This window comes from Neospora caninum, chromosome VI, assembly GCF_000208865.1.
Source record: "Neospora caninum Liverpool complete genome, chromosome VI".
Classification (NCBI taxonomy): domain Eukaryota; phylum Apicomplexa; class Conoidasida; order Eucoccidiorida; family Sarcocystidae; genus Neospora; species Neospora caninum.
The window spans coordinates 2,364,563-2,374,327 of NC_018392.1; the positions used below are offsets into that span (position 1 = coordinate 2,364,563).

At 52.8% G+C, this 9,765-nt stretch overlaps 2 protein-coding genes across 2 annotated transcripts; one reads left to right on the forward strand and one right to left on the reverse strand.

Moving 5' to 3' along the window:
* Positions 1-1,446: 1,446 nt before the first annotated feature.
* NCLIV_018200 (conserved hypothetical protein) lies at positions 1,447-5,145 on the forward strand (the record flags this gene model as incomplete). Its single annotated transcript, XM_003882013.1, has 2 exons — positions 1,447-4,239; positions 4,840-5,145. 2 exons carry the CDS (start codon positions 1,447-1,449, stop codon positions 5,143-5,145), a joined length of 3,099 nt encoding a protein of 1,032 aa, XP_003882062.1.
* Positions 5,146-6,430: 1,285 nt separating this feature from the next.
* Positions 6,431-9,562, reverse strand: NCLIV_018210 (putative 50S ribosomal protein L3; the record flags this gene model as incomplete). The annotated part of the gene is made up of 5 exons (XM_003882014.1): positions 6,431-6,815; positions 7,324-7,555; positions 8,014-8,152; positions 8,590-8,664; positions 9,050-9,562. 5 exons carry the CDS (start codon positions 9,560-9,562, stop codon positions 6,431-6,433), a joined length of 1,344 nt encoding a protein of 447 aa, XP_003882063.1.
* Between the last annotated feature and the right edge of the window lie 203 nt (positions 9,563-9,765).

The window sequence follows — 9,765 nt, forward strand, 5'->3', positions numbered from 1 at the left end:
CGGCGACAGCATCAATGCTCTTGACATATTAAGCTATCTAGAAACAGTTGCGGTGCAGTGTGCCTAGCATCAGATGTATGTTACACGTGTACGGTGTCAGTAGTTTTCCTCGAGTTCTCGTGCTGAGTTCGTTTGCGTAGTGTGCTGAAGAGGTAACACCTTGTCATCCACACATTGACTGCAGCTGCCAAAGCAGGTAAGTGCTTCTCTATAACTATTGGTAGCTCGGAACATGCGGGCTCACTGATAGGCGCTATAGTTTGCTTTTCATCCCGCTGTTGTGATTCATACGAAGCCGTGCAAAGTAAAACAGATTCAGGAAACTGCATGGATGCCTCCCATTGCGAAGCCCGTGTACAACTTTATCGGAGGCACCGGTAATCAACCGAGGGCCACGTGCCAATACCAGGATGGATACGAAAAATCCAATGAGATACCCTAGTGAGTTGCCCTTTCTATGGGAGATACGAAAGACCTCTCCTGCACTCTTTGCTATCACGGGCCGTGTGGTATCACGAACTTTCTATTCGATATACGGTAGACTAGCTGCTAGACCCCATGGTCACATTTTTAGCGGACTACATTCGAACGTGGATCATACCGGATAATCGATGCTTCTCTAGTGGCATATTTTGGATAAAGAAGATTCACTTCACAAATCGGGCTTTACTTTACCAATCTATGCAGGACGAGGAACGGGCGTCTGTAGAGTCGTGTGGCAATTTTCCGAGACCATACCCTCATGTGGTTCTTTGTTTTCATTGGGGCCCCCCAGGTAACACTCCGTCCCACACGCAGATTCTCTGGTCAAGGGTTTTTCGATATTTTCTCTCCGTCTTCCAGATATAGAGGCAATGCGTGCACGCCTTTTCATTTTTCTCACGGAGGGTATCCGAAAAAGCAGGTGGTGTGACGCTGACCGTGCTTTTTCCGGTGGAACGACCGTCCTCAGAACCGCAACTTTACTCCTCTCTGCTTTTGCGGCAGATGTACCTTATTACGCAAAAGAAGTGATCGCTTGTACAACCTTGATCTGTCCTACTGGCTTGAGACGACAGCTGTTGAGGCATGCCTCGTAAAAAGATTCTGTGTATGAGGTCACATGATCATGAATCATGAATTCCATTACTTCTGAGAGAAAGCTGAGTAGACGCCTCAGAACCTGTGTCTAGCCTGAAGACTGCATAGTTCCGATGGGTGCCAGCCCATTGGCTTCCTCTCTTCTGGTCATTTCCCTGTACGCGGCTGTGCTAGGCACGTGCGGCAAACGACACAAAATTGATGGCGTCGTCTCTCTGCGGAGAGATGTCTGACAAAAAGTACAGATCAACTGAAGGCTAGGAGGAGACACCGAAGTGAGGGTGCTTCTGGAGGCGGGCCTGCGCTTTGTTTTGGCCCCGTCTTCCGGTACTTTCTTTCGGCATTGTCACATGAGACAAAAGAAAGATGAAGTGCAGCGGGGAGATAAATGTCGACAAACGGGTCGTGTACATGGGCTTGATGCTCTGTACTCTGGCGTACCCGGTCGCGGCGCTCATGATCATTGTTCGAGAGGAGAACTGGTACGACGATGAAGGAAATAAGCTTGGTCACCCGCTTCCTCAAATCACCTGTCCCATTGCAGGGGCAGAAAGTGACGCTGATTGTGCACCGACTCCTCTTGCGTACGCAAACATAAACGCAATCATTTGGGTATTTGTTGTAAATGAGTTCATTATGCATTCTACCTACGTTCTTTACGTGAAACTCTGGGCAACAGGAGGCATGATTCTCAGCTTTCGACGCGAGCTACTTTCCATCATCGCTTTCCTTGCTCCCGAGTTAACTCTGAACTCGGTCTTCTACTACGTCCAAACGATGCCAGTGGTCCGGGAGTGGTTTCCGGGGCTGAAGAACTTCACATACCCACTTCTCGTCTCATTCTTCTTAGGCGCGACTGTGTCCATGCTCTACGGTGTAGGGACTTCACAAACCACAGATCAATTTCGACGGACAGTGACCCTTGCTGGGCCTGGCCTGATGTTTCTTTTCGTTGACTGGTTCAGCCGGTCTGTCTTTTTGCCATTTTTCGAATTGATGCAGAATACATTAACGGATTTGAACGTCAGTACCTTTGTTCTTGCTATATTCGAGTTGATTCTCACGAACGTGTACGGCTCTCTTTTCTTGCCGGCAACCCAAAAGCTCTGCGTCTTTCTTGCTCGCTTCTTTTACAACGTGTCTTACGGAGTCGACTCGAAAGTGACTCTCTACGACTACGTCAATCTTCAGGCGAATGATCCAAAACTCTCTCCTCAAGACCCTCTGTCGAAACGGACAACTCTAGTCAGTCCAAGTGACATTGGTACTTTCGACCCGGGTTTGCACCACAGCAGCATCGTTATTGGCCGCAAAAGGAGTTCTGCGCGGACAAGCGTTTCCACTGCGGCTGCCGAACTTCAGAAAATGGAACGCGAACGGACGAGCACCGCGGCTGCTGCAGTGTATGAAGAGACGGCAGTCGTCGAGCTGAGAGACGATCCGTCTTTGCACGCGACCCCGCCGTCTTTCTGCAGCGAATCGAGCCTCAAGATTGCGGAGACAGGTGCCATGATCGAGGCACCGGCACAGGACGATCCTGAGCAGGGGTTCTCTCAGGCGAGCGGCCCGAGCCGTTCGGCTTCGAATGCAAACGGTTTTCTCTCTAAAGAGACTGCGGAAGACCGTCAAAGTGGAGAAGGGGAGACCCACCCGAATGCCCGTCGCCAGCCTAGCAACATTTCACAGCTTGGCGACGAAGAGGAGCAGAGCCTCGCAAAACTGTCTGACCAGTATGACCAGACCGAAACACGTCGAATGGCCTCACAAAGCAGCAAAAGCGACGAACGACCTGCTGTGCAGTTGCTTCCGGAACGAATGGACATCCTCTCAGGCAGCGAGGACAGAAGAAAGTCGTTTGCCTCTTCCTCCACTCCACGGGGGGCCGAGGAAGAATGGGCGTCAAAGCCGAGCAACAGCTTCACGCGACTCATGGCCGCAACAACCCCGGACAAGGATTTCGAGTGCATGGGAAGCATGATTAGCGGGAAAGAAGGGCGGATCTGTGGAGTGAAGGACACCGCAGAAACGGCGGCGTTCCGGAACAATGTGTATATCCCGTACAGGAAGGGCTTTGGTAGCGATGCCGTTGAGTTTGAGAAGATTATTACGTGGTTCAACTTGATCTGGGATAGCTGGCGATTCCTACTTTTGCGGGCAGTTATGGTCAAGACCTCGAACGTGGTCATTTTCTTCATTATGATTTTCAAGGATTTCATCTACTCAATGTGGCACTTTTGCGTTCGATACAACGAGTCGTGCATGCTCTTCTTTCTCGAACTCCGATCCGTCGACACTCCGAAAAACCGGAGAATCTTATCCATCCTTCACTGGTTTCAAGTCCTCGTCGTCCGCCCCTTTCTCGCACCAAAATCTCTGACGCGCGTCGTCTGGAGATCGCAACTGCTCTTTGGTCTGAACAAGCAACGCGCGGAGAGTCGCATGCGGAGTGCGGCGTGCCGCGCGCACAGCCGAGTCAGAGAGATCGGCATACGCACACTGAGCAACATCCACGATAAAGAACCCTGGGATGCGCCAAACAACGGGACGCCAGCGAAAGCCCTTCGGGGGTTCGGAATACTCCTCGGCAAGTTCTGGAAGGACTTGGGGCACGACATCGCTGCGCATTTCCGAGAGGAAGCGAAAGGCATTCTTCAGTACCTCTCGAACCGCGCCCACAACTCGCGCTACGTCCGCCCGTTCCGCAAGAGGGCTTCGTCGATCAAAAGCACTCAAGAGGCCGAAGAGTGCGATGTCGAATACCACTATGCCACAGAGCTTGTCATCATCCGAAACGTGCCCATAACAGTCACGAAACGCTCCAAGAGGAGTTCCAGCCTGTTCAGTCGGTCTCACCACGGGTCGGAATCTGGAACCGAGTCGGTGCTTTCCGCTTCCGACTCGCAACTCGCAGGCCCCGGGAAAAAGAAACGCAGGTCCAGTGCTCTTTCCCTCAGTGATATTTTCCGCAGCCGCCAGGATTCGGCCTTCCGCACGATGCATGCGGCTTGGCTCTCTCAAGTTGTCGAGGAAGTGCAGTCTCTCATCTACAATCGAACCTGGCCTCGGCTGCTGCAGAAATTCATGTCTTCGCTCTCCCTCGTCGTCAGTGACATTATCGCTGAAAACACAAAGATCGGCCTTCTACCTGCTTATCAAACGGTAAGTGTCGAAGGGATGCTCCAGCAGGCTGTGCATAACCTCGAACCCTGCCACAACAGGAAATCCCTCCCACAAGCACGCAGCCTGACTCCAGGCAGTGAACAGACTTGACGAAAGTTGCTTTCGGATCACGAATGGCGGATGTGTAACCTCGCCACGGTTCCCCACTTTAAGATTCCCCTGTCCCCGCTCAAATGCGGAGGATAGCGCCTCAGCAACAAACAGGTATTCATCCGCGTGCATCTATCGTGTAGTTTCGACAGGCACTTGGTGTTCACTTGGACCGATTTATCAAGACACCACGCAGCCGAGAAAAGGTCCACCAAATGCCTGTAACACAGCTGAGAACACGTCTCGGTCGACGAACAGTACAGCTGCGCGGCGTGCGTGCGTCCCGCGAAGAAAGCAGCCTTGCCAAGGCCTTCCCATTGGACATAAAGCACAGAGACAGAGTTGAAGAAAGCGGAGGGAGACCGTACAACTAGGCGGAGATCTACACGGCCTTGCTCTCCAAGTTCCTTCCCCTTTTACCTTCACTCCTCCCATCCCTTGGTGCAAACAATGATGCGTGCGCCGGTGTGCTTTGTCCGTGTCTTGCAGTTCGGGCTGTTTCGTACCTACGCCGGCCGGCTTCGTCTGTTCATTATGTTTTCCTTCGATGTTGTTGAAGTGTGTACGGTGTACAAGGTCCAAACGATCAGCCGCTTCTACAAGAGCCTAAAAGATGGGTTCAACAACCACCACGATGGCCCTCTCGTCATGCTGTGCACCATTAACTGCGCGGGGATTCTGCTATACTTTGGTCTCCTTCGTTATGTTCGATTTGCCGACATCAATGGAGACAAGCTCATTCTCCCGGATAACTGCCAGCACGAAATGCTCAACCAGTTAAACCTTTCAAAGTAGCCGCGCTGTCGCACGGGGGCCGAAGCCTTTCCTGTTCACGCCGCGCGAGGCTCGTACATACCACGCTTTTTGTCACGCAAAAGACTTTTCATTCTTCATCATCAGGCTGAAATGCCGATGGTTGACTGTGTCGTGTCACTCCCGGTAAACTGCTCAAAAAACACACCCGCTGCCTACAGTGTGTCAGGAAAGCGCGCGAGCGCGATCTGCGGTCCACTACGAACCCTCGCTTTTCGCGCGGCTCTTGATCGCCCTCTTTTTTAGGCTTCATTTGGACGCCTGGTGCGGAGAAAATCCGTACAAAGACGTTGATGGCGGGCGTCCATTCTAGGCCTCCAAATGTTTCCCGTGGTGGCGCTTCGCAAAGCTTTTCCGAAAGTATGTGCCGATCTGACTGGAGCAGCGTCTTCCCGGTATAAAGTCGAATGTAAACAGACTGGGGTCAGGAACGGACTGGATCCGCCATCGCGTTTGCACGCGCCCAGTTGTTTTACTTCTGTCATTTTTAATGGTGAGCCTACGACGTTTTCGGGGTTGGACAAGATTTTGAGAAAGCTACCCCGGGAAAAACCAGGCACCAGCGTGCTGTCACACCTCCGCAGCGCGTTCGAAAACGTTCGTATTGACAAACTTTGCTTCGACGACAGGAGCACAAAAGGCTACTTCTCAAGCATGAAAACAGATGAGCTGTTTCAATGACGCTACTCTAAAGACACTTCCCTTTGTTCTCTCGCACCTCTTCTGTAACGGCGACACCGTGTTTCACGGAGAAAAAACACTCACGGCATCCACGAGGTGGATCATGGCGGTGACCGCTCTTAACCCGCCGACGTAAACGTGCTGCGGAAGGAACAAGTTTTTCACTACCCTGTGCTCTGTGAAACGTTGCCTGCGGCAGCGTGATCGGCGCCTTGCATTTTCTGCCATCACGTTCGACACACAGACTGCTCAGCTCTGGAGATCCCTGTTTTTTTACAAACGTTAACTCATTTTCCTTCCAGAGGCACGTACAAACGGTACGCAAGAACTGAGCGCCACGTCGACCCTTCTTCTGTGTACTCTTGTCCAACGGATCCAAACGAACAAGACGCAGCGGGAGAGCCCTCCCCCTGAGGCACCTTTGTTTTCCTTTCTTAAAGGGCCAGAACCGCGGGGAAAACAGACACCGTTGTTGACACACTGGGGACGACTGAAAGGCCAGGCCTGGCCACGACCTTTTTCTGGTACACGACAAAACGCGAATTGGTCTATCGAAGCCGAGGCCTCTCGTGTTTCCTGTCCCTCCTCACTTCTTTTTCTTTCCGCCTCCCTTCTTTGGCCCCACATTTTTCGCCGACTTGACGCCACTCGACTTGACCGCGCCAACGAGTTTGAGGCGGTCCTCCCGCTCCTTCTCGATCAACCGCGAACGGTCTTCGATGCACTCTTCTCGCCACCGTTCCCATACCACATGGACGACGGTTCGCATGTCCCATCCCGGGACACTTCCCCGCACAATTAAAAGGTTTTGCTTCGGATTAAACCCTAAAACGCGCAAGTTGCGCACCGTCGCGTACTTTGCCTTGTCGCGCCCTGCCATTCTGGTCCCCGGCAAAACGCGTCCGGGGTCCGTGCCGGCTCCGACCGACCCTGGTCCCCGATGGTGAGTCGAGCCGTGGGTCATGGGCCCTCTGAAGAAAAAGCCAGGAGAGCCACCAAAACACAGAGAAAAAAACGAGAGACGATCCACAAAAAAGGCAACAAACAGAGAAAAAAACCCGGTCAGACATAAAGGACACTGAAAAAACACATCGGGAGCAGTAGAGGGGAAGAATGAAATACCGGGCGGAAAGCGGACGAAGAACAAGAGACCAGGAATCTCACGCATACATACCTATTACGCATGCTACATAGCGTTTTACCAGGTACTACCCAAGTAGGAAAACAATACAAGTCCACCATACGGATAGATGATAATCAACTACAGGCATATACATATACATACGTCGAGCTCTGTATATATATACACACATATATATATATATATATAGGTTGATGGTTCCTCCTTATATCTGCAGTGCTCTTTGTAGTTTTTGTTTCTGACTTTTGATAGGATGTTCCTAGAAACGTGGAGTCGTGTTCCCCTCTTGGCGTGTTTCTCCGGTTTCTTTCGGACTGCATCTTCTCTTTGCCTATTACCTGTGGAATCCGTGTCGGGAGACGATGCCTTGGAACCCTTTCGCCTTCTTTAGTGCTCGTACGTGAACGTGCTTCGCCCCCATAAGGGACGAAACGTCCAAAACCTGACCGAGAACGAATTCGTTGGGAGGGCGCACAGTGAGGGTTGCCGTCTCGAAGCCCGTAGCTCCGACCCGCTGCAGCTTGCCGAGAACAGGCCTCTTCACAAACAGGCGTCGGCGCTTAGGAGCGTCTGCAAAGAGAAACCCACCGCGAATACGAACGGATGCGGAAAGCGCATAAGCAAAGGAAAAAGCGGAGAACAAAGGGGCACCGAGAACGAGCGGGAGCGGAATGAGAGTGTGGTCAAAGAAGAGAAAACGACGGGGTGAGGGAGGCCGTGGAGGAGTCAGAGAAGACAAGGAGACAGCAGGCGAGAATAGCACGAGGGAGAGGAAAAGAGAACAAGACGGAGGAAAAGAAGGGTTTGAAGGATTCCTAGCAAACCAGGTGGGGAAACGGAGGAAGTAGGACAATTTTGTAGACGGGAAAGACAGAGAAGCCTGACGGCACATCCACAGCCACCTGAAGAGGCTTGTAGGCGCCGCAAGAGAACGAGAGACGAGCGGTCCATGCATGCTGGCATGCTTGGTCGTCCATTTCCTAAAAAGTTCAGGAATCGAGTCATAAGCCTGACCGAGACATACTTACCGTAGGAGACCACTGCTTTCCCGTATTCGAGGAACTGAACAATCGTCGCTGGAATAACCTGAAGCAGTGTCACCGGTTCGGCTTGGCCATCCGGCGAGAAGCATGCAGTCATGTCGATCTTCCGAGCTAAAAGCTCGACCTGACGAGGCAGCATACCGAAAGGGAGCAAAGCGAGACGAGGCTTCTTGCTATGTGCTCGACGACCAACCGTCATAGCCAGGTCAACGCACGCGACACAGACGGCTGTATCAAATCTCACTGTTCTTGCGGGCCACATCCCATTTCCTGCCAAGACTGCCTGTGTCCACCTGAAGGCTCTGACGCTTTCAGGAGGCCTGTGTTTACCACCTTAAAGTTCGCATTCTTCTACCGTTCTTCCTCTGGACCTCCCACCGAATCTAACACAGCCGTTTCGACCTGGAATGAAGACTCAGCTTGAGACCGCTGTGAGTCCGAGTTTGCCGTCCTGAATGCTTGCCTCCCCATTTTCTGCCATGCTCTCCTTCTGTTGCATGCTCCTCTTGCCTCTCGTTTCGTCTCCTTTTCGGCCTTTTTCCGTTTGGCTGGTCGCCTCACCTCTGGTTTCTGGTCTGGCCACCGAATGTCGAAGAGGTAGTCCCTCGGGTCGTCGGGCGCGCGGAGCCCCACATACTGAGGAGAGAAAGAGAATGGACGAGACAGCGCGAAAGATCAAGCAGAGTGTCCGCGGCAGACGGGCTGGGCAGCGAAAGAGAGAAAGACGGGGACCGGCAAACGTACTGAAAAAAACGAGAAAAGACGGCGCAGAGACAAGGGAAACCCCCGCAGGAGTCGAGGGACGAAAGGAAAGAGAAGAAAGGAGAGACGAAAGGAGAGAAGAAATGAGAGAAGGAAGGAGAGAAGAAAGAGGAAGAGGTAGGGTAGACAGGAGGATGCTGTATGAGGGCCTCGCGCGGTGGAAACAAGGAGGGAAATGACGCAAGGGTGAGAAAAACCACGGTAGAACGGGGACGACAGCGATGAGAAAAACGCGAAAGAAACCAGGAGGCAGACTTACCTTTTTGATCATTTGGAGGGCAGTCGGGTCTCTCGCTCCTCGTCGTCGTCTCGCTCCAGGGTAGCAGAGGCTTGCGCCATTCTCATCCAGTCCCTCGTCAGCCCGACTGCCGAAGCTACCCATGGAGGGGAGGCAAGATGTCAGAGGACAAGATGTCAGAGGGCCAGACGCACCAGGAGAAGGAGCGAAAAAGGAAGAAGAAAACACGAGCGGGGCTCTCATGGACAGCGCGTCGTCCACTGTGAGTGGCGTGCGAGAACCACCCTCCCACGAGAGCTGTTGTTTGGGAACTGCGGGCGCGGCGCAAGACGAAAAAGAGCAAAGAGAGGAAGAAAGCGGGGAAATCCAAGACTGTCGGGGCCCGCAAGAAGAGGAGACGGAACTGGAAACGAAAGCGAGGCCAAGAGAAGAAGCGACGCGCGAAGAAGGCAGGGATGTCTTGCTCTCCCCCCAGCACTCCTCGCTACGCCCTGAGTGCATCTCTCCTTTCGCGGAGGCAAGCTCGCCCCACATGGTTTTGCTTCCTGCTCTCCTGCCGCCGCCACTTCCTTTCTGGAATCCTCCTTTCTTTCCTTCCCTCAATCCAACACCCAAACGCACGAGGAAACTCCTACAGGCAGGGGGTAGGCTCTCCGCGCCTGCCGAGGAGAGAAACGACGAGAGCGGCTTCGACGCGAGAGGTCTGCCGGAGAGAGGACAACTGGTGGAGAGAGAAG